This window comes from Marmota flaviventris, chromosome 5 (genome assembly GCF_047511675.1).
Source record: "Marmota flaviventris isolate mMarFla1 chromosome 5, mMarFla1.hap1, whole genome shotgun sequence".
Taxonomy (NCBI): Eukaryota; Metazoa; Chordata; class Mammalia; order Rodentia; family Sciuridae; genus Marmota; species Marmota flaviventris.
In genome coordinates, this window is record NC_092502.1 from 122,921,371 (window position 1) to 122,937,138 (window position 15,768).

Consider the following 15,768-nt stretch of genomic DNA (forward strand, 5'->3'; position numbering starts at 1 on the left):
TTTCTCTGACTGCTAGAGATGGTGAGCATTTAAAAACATGCAATGGAGGAAGGATAGCATCTTCAACAAATGGTGCTGGGAAAACTGGAAATCCATATGCAACAAAATGAAACTGAATCCCTTTCTCTCGCCATGCACAAAAGTTAACTCAAAATGGATCAAAGAGCTTGATATCAAATCAGAGACTCTGCATCTAATAGAAGAAAAAGTTGGCTCTGATCTACATATTGTGGGGTCGGGCTCCAAATTCCTTAATAGGACGCCCATAGCACAAGAGTTAATAACTAGAATCAACAAATGGGACTTACTCAAACTAAAAAGTTTTTTCTCAGCAAGAGAAATAATAAAAGAGGTAAATAAGGAGCCTACATCCTGGGAACAAATTTTCACTCCTCACACTTCAGATAGAGCCCTAATATCCAGAGTATACAAAGAACTCAAAAAATTAAACAATAACAAATAACCCAATCAACAAATGGGCCAAGGACCTGAACAGACACTTCTCAGAGGAGGACATACAATCAATCAACAAGTACATGAAAAAATGCTCACCATCTCATTCTTTATCTTTTGACTCCAAGATTATATCAGATATCACAAATTATTTTCTGTCTCTCACAATGCTTTATACCTCTGGTGCCTTCACCTTCAATCCTTTTGTTTTAGATACTGGTAAGCACCAGAATGAGTTGAACACACTTAGAAATAGATTAAGCACCCATGAAATGCAACACTACCTTAGAAATAATTCAAAACTCCTTTAGAAGTATATAAAACCAGAAATCAGAAATGAAAACATGAATATTTATGATAGTTCACTAAAATTACCTATAAAACTTCTATTGAACAAAAGAGATTCAAGCTATTTCAGAAGAACCAAAGTTCAAAAAAAAAAAAAATAAAGTTTGGATAAAGGGCAAAACACATTTGGGATAATGACTTACAGTCTTCCCAGACCCTGTCTGAGCACAAGCCATCAAATCTCGTCCTGCCAGTATAATAGGAATACTATATTTTTGCACAGGAGTTAGTTTAGTATAACCAGCTTTAGCAATGTTGTTATTCAATGTCTGACAAAGATTAGCTTCTTCAAAAGTCTAAAAAGAAAAAAGAAGCAATGAATTAATCCATATCATACATATGTCATTCATAAACATATTGAAGCAGTTTTCCATTTTTATTAATTCCACTTTTAATACTAAAGTTAACAATATGTCCCCACTCAAAAGTAAACATTCAGGACCTATTTATTATTACTGAATAGTATTAGAAGCTTTACCCCAAAACAGTGGTTCTAAAAACTTTTTCTGCTCCCTTAAAAACCTGTGTGATATGAAAAACTAATCAGTAACAAGGGCTCATTACTACAATTAATAGAACATAGAGGCGTCCCCAACTGTCTTTTTAAAAAAAAAACTCACTCCTCTAAGATAAACTTCTCTACACACTTAGTATGCAAAAATATTGAATCTCTAGAAAAAGTATCCTTTTTAGCAAATTTTTAAAAATTCCCATTCTGATATGGAAATTTTTAAAATTTCCATGTCACTCTGTTTTGACATAGCAATTAATTCTACTGAAGATGATAGACATGGTTCTAAATTTCCAAAGACATTAAAAACTAAAAGTGAATTTTTGTATTATCAATTTAATAAATATAACACATAATTCTAAATCAAAGTTTGCTACATAAGAATACAGAAACAATACACTTACCAGAATTGCTGGTGGTGCATCATGTCCAGACACTTCTACAAGAATTGTATCATATTTGTCAAAGTTTATGCCTGTCTGATAATGTGCAAAGATGGAATCCTCATCTTCTGGTGGAGGAGGGGGTATGTAGGTCACTTTTGGGCCTAGAAATTCAAATAAAACGCAATTTATATTATACAGACTAAAAGAAAAAAATTAAAGGAAACAGATAAAAATCAAGTTCAAAAACTGTAGAACTTCATACTGCTTATCACTAAAGTTTCCACTGTTAGAATTTTAAAAATTTGACTCTTTTAAACATTTTACATTTGTACAGATCACACAAATATCAATATACCTTGAATGTCACCACTTTCTCCTCCTTCAGCTTCTGACTTCCAAGAATCTTAAGGGATCAAATAAAAAGAGAGAGAAATACTTTTAAAAACTTGGAGATAAAAGAAATCTCACTATAAAATCAAATACTTTTTTTTAAAGAGAGAGAGAGAGAATTTTTTTAATATTTATTTTTTAGTTCTTGGCGGACACAACAGCTTTGTTTATATGTGGTGCTGAGGATCAAACACGGGCTGCATGCATGCCAGGCGAGTGCGCTACCGCTTGAGCCACATCACCCAGCCCTAAAATCAAATACTTTATCTAAAATAACACTTACTCTTTCCAGAGCCTGTTATTACTTCTTCATTTAAACCTTTGTAACCACCTGTTAAAGAAATTAATAGTGACAACTGGTCAAGATGGAAAGCTATGTGCATCTTTACTTTCAGTGCTTGTCCACAAAAAGGACAAATTCTGAAAATGAACAGGTATCTATAAAGCCCCTTCTCACAAATATCACTAGAGACAATTAAGAGAAATAAAATATTAAGCACATGCCTGTAATACCAGCAGCTCCGAAGGCTGAGGCAGGAGGATCACAAGTTCAAAGCCACCTCATCAAAAGCAAGGTGCTAAGCAACTCATAAGACCCTGTCTCTAAATAAAATACAAAATAGGGCTGGGGGATGTGGCTCAGTGGCCGAGTGCCCTTGAGTTCAATCCCCAGTAATAATAACAACAAAAAAGTGAAATAAAATATTGGGGTTCAGTAATAAAGCACATTATACATTTTATGTTTTCTTAGTATTCAAGATGCTGATTTTAGGGGCTGGGGTTGTACCTCAGTGGTAGAGTGCTTGCCTAGCATGTGTGAGGCACTGGGTTCATTCTCAATACTGCATATAAATAAAGTTCCAATGACAACTAAAAAATATATTTAAAAAAAGATCGTGATTTTATACAGATGAGACTATGCTACCTTGTGCTGTTTCTGGGTATGACTATAACAGTGTTTCTAGAATAAACTGGCATCTAAATAAGTGACACAGAGAAAGATTCTCCGTTCAGCCAAAGTGGTCAGGCACCATCCAATTTGCAGAGGGCCCAGAAAGAACAAAAAAGCAAAGGAAAGGCTAAATATGGCCACCCTTCTTCTACCCCTAGTTATCAGAAGTCTAGGTTCTCCAGCCTTTGGGCTCCAGGATTTGCATCAGAAGCCCCCCACCCAAATTCTGAGGCTTTTTGACTTGGACTGAGTCACATTATCAGCTTGGAGGTGGCCACTTCTCTATTTCCAATAATCACAAGAACCAATCCCCCTAATAAATTCTCATCCATACATCCATCTCTTGTTGGTTCTGTCTCTCTGAAGAACCCTAATTAATCAACATGTGCCAAAAACCAACCTTGTAAGCAAGACAGTTTCACAAATTGATGGATTTTAAAGAGCAGTCAGGCTTATTAATTCTTTTCTGTAAGTGACCTTCCTGATTTTTAGTTAACTACTCATCTACTGTGCCACTTTTAGGTATTATGACTGCATTAGATTCAAAAGCTAATCAGCTATGACTTAAAAAAAAAAAAAAACAAACATATGAGCTCTCTATTTCCTTTTTCTTTATGTCCACAGTCTTGTGTAAGGTCTTTCCTTCACATAAGATGGGTATATTTGTGGAAGATCTCTTTCTACATTGAGGAATCCAAGAGGCTGGTAGAGGGGTCACTTTGCTCTCAGACTAATAATGACTACTGATAATCTTTCAATACATTAAACAAGTTTTATTGATTTATTAATCTGAAAACCATTTTTATTTTTATATGACATTTACATAACTATACCCTGAAAAAAAATCTTCAGCATAAGAAATTGTATACACCAACTCTACCCCTTAGACCAAATAAAATATTTATTCCATAAGAAAAGCATATTTTAATAATGATTTATATATATGAATATATCTGAATATTTAACATCTGCACAATACCCTATCTTATAGTTATATTTCAACAATTATTTATTGATGAATTTTGGGTGATTTTCTGTTTTTACTTAGTATAAATGAAGACTCAATGAATGTCCTTGTATGAGTATTTATAAACACATCTATAGTACTTAAGTCCTATATCAGGAATTGCTAAATCAGAAAGAAAATATCCAATACATATTAAGGAACTCTCCAGTACAGGCTTTGTAAATTTATACTCTTCACAGTGTACAGAAGTATTAATAGTTACTTTAAACCAAAACTTAAATTTAGATTACAAAAATTTTAACTTTTGTCAGGTAAACCAAATAAGAACCTACCTCGACCACTTCCACTGCCACTTTTGCTTTGGTAAGTGTCACCATTACCTGTAAGGCATCGTTTTGAAGAATTTTTAGAGAAAATACAGCTCCCACTCAAGCACATCCACTAAATTGCTATTTCTGTTCAATACACTGTAACTACTTAGGGTTCCCCATCCCTTAACCCTCTTTTCTCTAGATTGAATTTAAACCTTACTTTCATATGAACATTTTCATCAATAATTCTTTTCATTTTTTTCTTCAAATCACACAAATTATTTTCCCCTAACTTAAAAACTTTTTTTTGAAACCAAGCCAAACATCAAGGTATAATTCCCATTTCAAATTACAAGAAATAAATCTTTTAATAAAATGTAAAAGAAATAATTTACAGTGCACATATTTTATAGGGAAGGCAAAATGATTCATGTATTTTTGCCTAAAGATCTAAAACAGAGAAAATCAGGAACCAACCTAGTATAAATATGTATATTATATTTACTAATCATAGTGCTAAGGGCATATATGATTAGTATTGAGTAATATGTTTTATTTCTTACCTGCACTACTTAATGCTGGTCTTCTAGAACCAAAAAGGCTACCAGCCCTCTGTGTCCCCTCATCTTGGTCATATTCATTACCTTGATTTGGAGAAAATATAATTATATTACTTTTAAGAAGTTTTTAATCATTTAGTAAAGAGAAAAAGGGTCAAGTTATGGTATCAGAAATTAAAATATATGGGCTAAAATAGTTTAACAAGAATCAAAATGAGTATTTTTCAAAGTATTACAGAAAGAATTTCTCTATAAATTATATCCTTCAATTACAAATTACTGTTTTGAAAACATTTTATTTTAAACTTTTTTATAAAATAAGTTAGGGCCAATGCTATCTCAAAATATAAGCAAAAGATAAATCTCCTGCCAAAAGTAGCACTGTTAGTGCCCTCAGAAACTTCACACTGCATCATTTCACTGCTTATTCTCCAGCACAGCATCCCTACTCCCACCGTTGCCAAATCTAATCTTAACCAGCCCTGTACAGACCTTTTGCTTATTTTTTGTTTTGTTTTTTAAAAAGTAGGACAATTTACTAATCTGCTTCACATTTATTAAATCATAATTGCAAATATTTGATGTTTTTAGCTTCCAAAACCACTAATCTATAATCTTCTATTAGGAGACACATGTATTCCAACAGTCATTTATGAAGAGAGCACCTTAGCTCAAGAAATTATGGCTGGAGGAATTTTAAAGTAAAAAGCCACATTGGTTGAAGCCACACATGTTGAAGTGTAGAGCCATACAGAAGGCCACCTACTGAAAAGGTAAGCCATATTACCAAGGCACTAAAAAACTTAACAAAATGCAATACTAAAAAACTAAGTCACATAAAACTTCTGAAAAAATTCATATATTCCAATTTAACCAATATGTAATTGTATCTAAAAATGATGTTATATGATATGGGTGATTAATTTATATAAGCCACTGTGCTAAAATATTTTCATTTAATCCTTATAACAACTTTATGTGATTTTTTAAAAAATCATTTCCTTCTTATAACAGATGAATCACACCATTTGCAATCCACTACTAACTTGGTCTTCCTAAACCAAATCCTCCACGGCAACCTCGGAAACTACCTCTTCCACCTCTTCTGGATGGCCCTGAAGCTTCCGAATAATTTCCATCTTGATAGCCTATAATATTAAAACACACACACAAGAACAACACAAAACAATAATAACAAAGAAATCTTGGGGACATGATGACCAGATTTGTTTTGCATAATTCAATAGCATTAAGTAAATACTCTTTAAGACATTAATGGAAGAAAAAGAAAAAAAGAAAAGCCAGAATTGATCATAAATGTAAAAACTTTACTAATATAAATAGATATGGCTATGAAGAGAAAAACCCACTGCTGGCTTTGAGGAACAAAATTAAATATGAGTAAAAGAAAAACTTGTCACTTAAAACACTGAAAGTTGCCACAAATGAACCATTAACTGAACTTCTACAACCTACAAAAGGATTAGTTAATCATAGGCTTATATTTACTCCCAATAGACAGCAAATACCTTAATCAAAGTACAGACAAGTAGACACATATAAAATCTCAATTCCTGTTAAGCAATTCATTTTTTTTTTAAAGAGAGAGAGAGAGAGAGAGAGAGAGAGAGAGAGAGAGAGAATTTTTTAATATTTATTTTTTAGCTCTCGGCGGACACAACATCTTTGTTTGTATTTGGTGCTGAGGATCGAACCCGGGCCGCACGCATGCCAGGCGAGCGCGCTACCGCTTGAGCCACATCCCCAGCCCTAAGCAATTCATTTTTAATTCAACTAAAAACCAACAGAACTAGTGAACAGTTCAAGTAAAATTTGATTCTACCTAAGGCAAAACCTGATCAATTCTAAACCAAAGTGTCAACTAGACAGGAAATAAAGAAATTGAAAATGTTTAGTTTATGCATTTGCAACTATTTACACCTAAAGAGGATGCTCAATAAAAGTGTAAGTCCTACACATGCTACTTATTGACAGCAGATTGTGCATGTTTTAATAGCCTATTTAAAAATGACAGAAATAATTAAAAGTAGATTCACAGTTCTGCATCACCCAAACCTTACACTCCTCAATCTGTCAACAGTGTATATCAAGTTGCTTTTATATTCTAAATTACTTATTTGTGCTATTATAGTTTTTAATTTTTTTTAAGTTGTAGATAAACACAATGCCTTTATTTTTATTTATTTATTTATTTTATGTGGTGCTGAGGATCAAACTCAATGCCTCACATGCGTGAGGCAAGTGCTCTACCACTGGGCCACAACCCCAGCCCTGTGCCATTATTATTATTATTATTATTTTAGTTGTAGATAGACACAATACATTTATTTATTTGTTTATTTTTATGCAGTGCTAGGGATTCAACCCAGTGCCTCACGCATGCCAGGCAAGACTCTACCAGTGAGCCACAACCTCAGCTCCCATTATCTTTTAAGAAAGCTTGTCAGGGTATATCTGAATTTAAAAAAAAAAGTTTATATTCTGGATTCTGTTTTTTAAGGTATAAGTTACTTTGTAAGAGTATAAAATATACATATAAAATTTTAAAATGTAATAAAATGAAAACCACTTAGGTTGAACAATTTATATTTTATCTTCCATATTTGTTAAGTACTTTCACATTTTCCATTTACAAGTTAGAAATTTCCTCAACTCTTTTGATTTGAATATTCATCTGTTTAATCTGTCCAACCCATGCACTGTTTTTTATTTTAATCACTACTCTTTTTTGTAAATACAAAATGAGTCCTTTTAAATCTACCTTCCCTGTCTTAGCCTGTGTAATGCCTCAGCATCTTTCATATATATATCTTAATACCCCCCATAGAGAAAAAACTCACACATTTAAAGAAATATGCTCTTTCCCTTCAGAGTTGAAGCCTATTCTGAGTTATATAATAAGACTAATAACTAGAGATGAAAACAACATGAGTATTACATAGAATCAATTCTGCACAGCCTTGTTTTCAGGGAAGGCAGAAACTCCCTGTATCCTATATAATCTTAAAAATTATCCTTGTTGAAATAAATAGGATGAAAGAAAGAATAAGATACAAAGTTAAAAATAAATGAACTAGGCAAGGTGAGATGGCCCACGCCTCCCATCAGCTTGGGAGGCTGAGGCAGGCAGATCACAAATTCAAAGCCAGCCTCAGCAAAGGTGAGATGCTAAACAACTCAGTGAGACCCTGTCTCTAAATAAAATATAAAATAGGGCTGCAGATGTGGCTCAGTGGCCAAGTGCCCCTGAGTTCAATCCCCTGTACCCCAAAAAATAAATGAACTACAGCCACACTTTCAACACAAAAATCTGAAAAATTATGAATAAAGATGTCATAAAACATAGGCGTATTTTTAACCTTCTATAAAAATACAGATAGGAAGTATATATAATATGTATCAAAATACATTATATCTGGGAAGATATCAACATAAAATGTAAAGTTAAACCATCCTTTAGGCTAACAATTTTAATTTTTAATGGCTTTGAAAAAAATATGACATAACATTTTTTAAATCTGGGTAGTAACATACAAAATGTTTGTAATAAAATATTCTTTACCATTCTGCATCATTGAAATATTTTGAAATTAACCACTTTTAATGTCATTTTCATAAAATAACACCAACTGTTGGAGGAGCAGTGCTGCAGATCAAACCCAGAGCCTCCTACATGCCAGGTAGATAATCTATCACTGTTACACCCCCATAAGACCTTAACATATTTTTTAAAGTAACAGGAGTCCTTCTGGAGGTATACTCTTAAGTTGTTGATGGACCTTTATTTTATTTATTTGTATGTGGTACTGAGAATCAAACCCAGTGCTTCACACATGCTAGGCAAGCACTCTACCACTGAGCCACAACCCCAGCCCGTATTCTGCATTTTATAAGGGAGCACTGACAATCTCTTATAATTCCAGAAGATGTTTGGTAACAATCTTCAGAAAAAAAATGTCTGGTTAAAAGAAATATGAACATATTTAAGAAAAGTACTTACCATAAATTTATTTAATGAGGTCAATATATAAACCTGTGATATATAAAATTCAATTGTTTTTATACACTATCAAACAAATAAAATGGAAAAATGTGGTGTAATATGCACCACTACTAACATCAATGAACAAAGCAACTCCAGATTTTGACTACTCCAAAAAGGCAAGAAAAAAATGAACAAAAATTTTGGAATTTTTTTCCAACTCTAATAATGAATCAAAGGTTTGCAACAATTCAGGGAACATTTAGGGGGGGGGAAAAAGGAAATTTTGTAGCATTTTAACTTACCCTGGTCCCATTTCTTGGCAACTCCACCTCTAAGTTACATAACCAAAAGACTTAAAAACAGGGATTCAAATAGATGAATGTTCAATATTATTTTCTCAATGACCGAAAACAGAAAACAATGCAAGTGTCCATCAACAGATGAATGGATAAACAAAATATGGTAAAGATGTAAAATGGAATATTATTTCACCATAAAAAGGAATGTAACTCTGATACATGCAACAACCTGAATGAACATTGAAAATATGGAACTAAATGAAATACGTTATACACAACAGGACAAATAATGTATAATTCCACTTGTAAGAAATATCTAGAACAAGCAAATTTTATAAGAATGTAGAATAGAGGCTACCAGAGATTGGGTATGGGGAGTTAACTGCCTACCGGATACAGAGTTTCTCTTTGGGTGATGAAAGTGGTAATGGTTGCACACACTTGAATGTACTTAATGTCACAAACTGTATACTTTAAAATAGTTAAATGGCAAGATTCTATTATGGTTTCACAAAAACAACAACTAAAATTTTTCCAAATCTAATTATATCAATCTACATACCCAAGAAGCTCAACTCAAAGGAAGATAAACCAAAACAGATTGGCACCTAGACACATCTATATAAGAGAAACAAATGATGCTGAGAATACTGGATATCCACAGGCAAAATAATCACATCCAACTTCACACTATAAATGAAAATGAACTCAAAATGGATCAAAGATAAGAGTTACAACTACAAAATTTTGGAAAGAAACATAGGCAAAAACCTGACTCCTCAGATTAGGCAACAGTTTCTAGATGACACCTCAAAGCACAAGCAACAAAAGGGAAAGAAAAAAAAAAAAGATAAGTTAGACTGCAAAGAATGTCAACTTCTGGGCTTCAGAAAATACAACAAGATGATGAAGACAACCCAAAAGGAGAGAAAATATCTGCAAACCATGTATCCGATGACACTCATATTGAGAATATGTACATAATCTCAGAACACCAAAAAAAATAAAATTACCCAATTGTTAAAATGATCTGAACAGGCATTTCTCCAAAGATTCACAAATGTCCAATAAACACACTGGAAAACTGTTCCACATTACAGTCACCATAAAAAGCAAATCATAACCACCACAATTAGTATTGGTAAGGGTGTGGAAAAACTGGAACCCTCATACATTGAGAGAGGGAATGTAAAATGATGCAACTGCTATGGAAAACAATTTGAATTGCTGGAACAATTGAATTTTTTCATTAAAAAGTTAAACACAAAAGTTACCATGTGTTCATATAAAAACTTGTACATAAATGTTTATAGCAATATTAGTCATGGAAGCAAACCAAATTTCTTCACTGAAGAATAAACAAAATGTGATATATCCATACAGGAATATTATTCAACCATTAAAAAGAATAAATATTATCATCTACTTCACCATGGATAAATCTTCAAAATATTATGCCAAGCAAACGTGTGTGCCAGACACACAAGACCACATACTGAATTATTTCATCTACATGAAATATCTAGAATCAGCAAATCCACAGGAAGTAGACTAGAAGATATGGGGAGAGGGGCAAATGGGATTAAGCGCTAACCTGTATAAGATTTCTTTTGGGGGAGAAAAAAATGTTCTGGAAATAGTGAAAATAGTTTCACAACAGAATGAATGTATTTAAAACCATTGAGGTGTACACTTTAAAATGGTGAATGTTAGGGGCTAGGGTTGTGGCTCAGCAGTAGAGTGCTTACCCAGCATGTGAGAGGCACTGGGTTCAATCCTCAGCACTACATAAAAATAAATAAATATATTGTGTCCAGCTACAACTAAAAATATATATATAAATTTTTTAATTAAAAATGCTTAATGTTACATGAAGTGTTAGCTCAATAAAAATTATATGCATCACAAAATATCAAAAACTCAAGTATAGGAACATGTATGAGGACTCAGCAGTGAAAACTACAAAATATGGTTAGAAAACCTAAATAAATGGGTAAATTCACAGACTGAAAGACAGACAATAGCAAAAAAACTAATTCTCCTCAAATTAATCTACAGATTCAATGCAATCCCCCCAAAAAATGCCATTAAGTTTTTACTAAGGTTTGAATGGCTGCGTCCCTCCAAAATTCACATTCAAATCCTAATTCCCAAGGTGATGAGACAGAAGGTAGGGGACATTAGAGAAGTGATTAGGTCTTGAGGGCTCAGCCCTTATGAACAGGATTAATGTTCTTTAAAAAAAAAAAAAAAAAGCCCCAAAGAGCCATTGTGTCCCTTTCATCATGCAAAGACATAGAGAATGAGAATGCACAATCTATGAATACAGGAAATGAGTCCTCACCAGGCATCAAATCTGCTGGTGCCTAGATCTTAGACTTCTCAGCCTACCAAACTGTGAGAAATAAATTTATGTCACTTATAAATTGCCCTATTTGAAATATTTTATTACAGTAGTCCAAACCAAGTTTTTTTTTCTAAAAATGAATAAGTTGATTATATCAAATGATATACCAATTCTACTTCTGAGTATATACCAAAAGTCATCAAAATACTAGAAATACTTTTTTAATAGCACAAAACTAGAAGTAATCCAAATATTCATCATTAGAATAGTTGAAACAGACAATACTATACAGCAATGATAATGATCTAAAATTGTAACCAATAATATCAGTGGATCTCACAAGATCAATGGATCTTAAGTGAAAGCCAGACACTAAACAGTATATACTGTATGATTCCCTTTATACTGAGTATAAAAACAGACAAAATTAATCTACACTGCTAAGAAGTCATAAAAGATGTAAACCGGGCTGGGGTTGTGGCTCAGAGGTAGAGTGCTTGCCTAGCATGTGAGAGGCTCTGGGTTTGATTCTCAGCACCACACATAAATTGACAACTAAATAAAAAGAATAAATTTAAAATTTTTTTAAATAATAAAGGTAAACCTTCAGGTGAGGTGTTGTAAGTGAAAATAAGCATGAAAGGGGACTTCTGTGTGCTAGTAATTTCCATTCCCTGACCTAGATGCTGGTGAACATTAGGTGTGATTTATTTACAAAAAAATTACTGCATTATATGCTTTTAATATGTGTACCTGTGTCATGCCATGCTTCACAATAACCATGCATTTACTAAGGGATCACTATATGCTAACTTAATACCCTTCTCATATATGTCTACAGTGAATGGGAATCAGAAATACCCTGTAAAATGACTATGTCCCTGCTAATCACTCTACACTGGTCTTTAAGTCATAATCAAGCACACACATTTAAAAATGGTTTTTGACTGCCTCACTTAAATATGAATCATACTAATTTAGTTAAAATAAATGTAAGCTATTCACTGTTCTCTGTAAACAATCAGAAATTTTAAAATCTAGGCAGTATTTTTCATTAATGTCAAAAATTGCTTTCAAAAAAAAGAATTTCAAAAAGATGGGTCTGTTTTTTCCTTAAACTTCTGCTCCACCCTAAGCAACTCAGCAAGTCCTATCTCAAAATGAAAAATTTTAAAAAGGGCTAAGATTCAATTCAGAAAACAGCCTTCCCTCATTCTGAAATCCAGTGCTAACTTCACTAGGGAAAGTCTACCATTCAGCCAGCTAACCATGTAATGGGAAAAACAATATTCCCAAGTTGCAGCAAAACACTGATGCATCTAACTACTATGTTGTCCCAAACAGAGGGCCCTTTAATCATAGATCAACACATCTGTAGCAATTTTACAGTAACTTCACTATGGGTTTTATGGGTTTTGTTGTTCTTTTGTCAACATATCTCCATATATAACTGAAAATTAAGTATGATAATTGTTATACGATTTCATCTCAAATTCATTAAAAGTAGAATTAGTAGAGTAAGGTGGAATATTGCTATACTTGAACAAAAACTAATCTAAAATTTCTTCTCTCCTCCAAATATCCAGCGACTCTATTCAAAGACAAACACATCCCCTATTCCATCTTAACCATGATAGAAATTTCACAACATGCCTGTTCTGTAATTTATAACACATTCTTGAAATCTCAGGGGAAAAAATATCTAGTGATGTTAGAAAGTGGAAAAAGGGGCACCTACTGAATATTCTCTTAAGTATTATTAAATGCTCAAAACATATGCACCAAGGTATTTTTCTTAAAGGGTTTCACCACCAGAATTTTTCTTTTTCAACTTCTCTAAAAAATCAGTTTTATCAGTTTAGTATCCCTGTCTAAATTGTTCCAAAACACTGTCCTTACCGCCTCTCTTGGAAAACCCTCTGTTCCGTGTTTGATTATCTTCACAGTCATTAGCAGACTCTTGAATAAAAATTAAACATGTGAATAGCATCCAAATAATTTCCTTTAGAAACATAATATCTAAATAACACTGTCACAGATAAATTAGTATGAAAACAAAACATTTTCATAAAACATTTTAATTTCTTGAAATAATTTTTCTAATATTCTTTTTTTACTTGTAGATGGACACAATACCTTTATTTTATTTGTTTTTATTTTTATGTGGTGCCAGGGATCAAACCCAATGCCTCATGCATGCTAGGCAAGTGCTCTACCACTGAGCTACAACCCCGGCCCCTCTTGAAATAATTTTAACAATGGAAAGTTACATTTTAATTCTTGAAACATTTTAATAACGGAAAATGCCTAATGTTTCTAAATATTATTCATTAAGTATATAATTGAAAACCCACTATTTTCCAAGTATTATCCTACTAAAAACAAGCCCCAAAATAAAAATTTCATAACAGTTATCTAAACAGTTATCAAGTGACTCTCAAATGTGAACCACAGACCACTAGAAATACATGACTGTTTTATTTATGATCTTATTTTTCTCTCATTTACTGTTTTTAATAACTGAGAAACTGATGCTTTATTATATATATATGCCCACTTCTCATTCATCCTAACGAAATAATTTAAGGACATCCTGGCTTTTCTATTTATAACAACATTATTAAGTAACATTAAAACAGGATTTTTAGGGTCTGGGGTTGTGGCTCGGTGGTAGAACACTGGCCTAGCATGTGTGAGGCACTGGGTTGGATCCTCAGCACCACATAAAAATAAATAAAATAAATATCTATCAACAACTAAAAAAAAAAGAAGAAGAAAATTTTTTAAAAAGCGGGGGATGCATTTTAACAATGGAATGAGGCTCCCCTAGGAGTTACCTGGAGAATTAGTCAGACATAAATGCACAGGCCCCACTCCTAGAGTTTATTCCAAAAAAAGTAGAGTGACAATAAGATATGAGTTATTTTTCAAAATTTAAAAGTTCTATGTTACTTATATAACTTTAAGCTTTACTAAAGATTCCAACAAAGTCACTTTGAGAACTAGCTATGGTTTCAAGAGATCTTTGTAGCCAGGAACCTATAATCCCAGCGGCTCAGGAGGCTAAAGCAGGAGGATCCTGAGTTGAGCAAGCTGGTGAGGTCCAAAGTAACTCATTGAGACCCTGTCTCTAAATACAAAAAGGGCTGGGGATGTGGCTCAGTGGTTAAGCACCATTGGGTTTAATCCCTGATACCCCCCAAAAAAAGAAAGAAAAAGAGATCTTTGTACATGTAATTAATGTTTAATAACTGAAAACTTTAATAGCAATGATATAAAGTAACCAAACAGTTTGTAGGCTATCAGCAAAATTCCTGTGTAAAAGCACTATCTATTTAATGTTTTAATTTTACCAAAAATAATAACTGAGAGGTCTAGTTACAGGCTATTTGAGCTGTGGTAGACAAATGACAAGTGTTCCTAAAGAGTCATCTAACAAGACAACTTCTTGGAAAAGATTTAATGTAAGGGAGCTAAGCAGAAAATGAAGAATTTTAGAAGAAAGGTTGGCCCTAAAATAATGATGATAAATAACATTTGTTGCCTTAAAGAAAAAATGATACTGATTAATTTTTGACTACCCTGGAAAGTGAAACAGAATAATGACCTTCAGAGAAGTTGGATAAAGGATATATGAAAACTCTCCGTACTATTTTGGCAACTTTTTGTGAATCAAACTATTTCAAAATAAAGTTATTATATGGAAAGAAAAAAAAATCTCTATAGAGCTAGAAGATAAAGCAAAGAAAATGAGATAATGAATGCGAAATTAGTTATAATCTATCATATAATATAAAAACAATAACCCAATAGAACTTAATATATATATAGCGTTGTTCTAAATGTACCTATTTGTATTAATTAATTAAATTTTAATTTTAACATTTAATTTTTTAGGCAGGGTCTTGGCTATGGTATCTAGGCTAGCCTTGAACTCCTGGGCTCAAACAATCCTCCTGCCACTACATCTGTTGTTTTGTATTAATTTTTCTTTTTCCCAGAGCTGAGGATCAAACCCAGGATCTCACACATGCTAAGCAAGCACTGTACCACTGAGCTAAATCCTAGCACTGTATCAATGTTTTAAATTCTCACAAAAACCTTATGAAGTATAATTCTAAAGAAAATGAAATTTTAAAAAAGGTTCATTGCTTTTTCCAAGGTAATACAACTGTCAGGAGATGGATCTGGGTCTCATATCTAGGGTTTCCAACTCTAAAACCTGAACTCCTTATCAC

General features: G+C 32.9%; 1 protein-coding gene across 3 annotated transcripts in view; it reads right to left on the reverse strand.

Annotated features, from left to right (window-relative positions):
• Nucleotides 1-15,768, reverse strand: part of Ddx4 (DEAD-box helicase 4) — a 55,106-nt gene that overhangs the window by 20,301 nt on the left and 19,037 nt on the right. Inside the window, exons 6-13 of one of the 3 annotated variants that reach the window (XM_027938114.3) lie at nucleotides 13,430-13,489; nucleotides 5,925-6,026; nucleotides 4,882-4,962; nucleotides 4,340-4,387; nucleotides 2,372-2,419; nucleotides 2,054-2,101; nucleotides 1,717-1,859; nucleotides 945-1,097 (exon numbers count right to left, since the gene is read on the reverse strand). In XM_027938114.3, coding sequence (XP_027793915.1) covers nucleotides 945-1,097; nucleotides 1,717-1,859; nucleotides 2,054-2,101; nucleotides 2,372-2,419; nucleotides 4,340-4,387; nucleotides 4,882-4,962; nucleotides 5,925-6,026; nucleotides 13,430-13,489 — 683 coding nt within the window. The remainder of the gene's footprint in view (nucleotides 1-944; nucleotides 1,098-1,716; nucleotides 1,860-2,053; nucleotides 2,102-2,371; nucleotides 2,420-4,339; nucleotides 4,388-4,881; nucleotides 4,963-5,924; nucleotides 6,027-13,429; nucleotides 13,490-15,768) is intronic. The other 2 variants (XM_027938116.2, XM_027938117.2) reach the window with 2 other exon arrangements.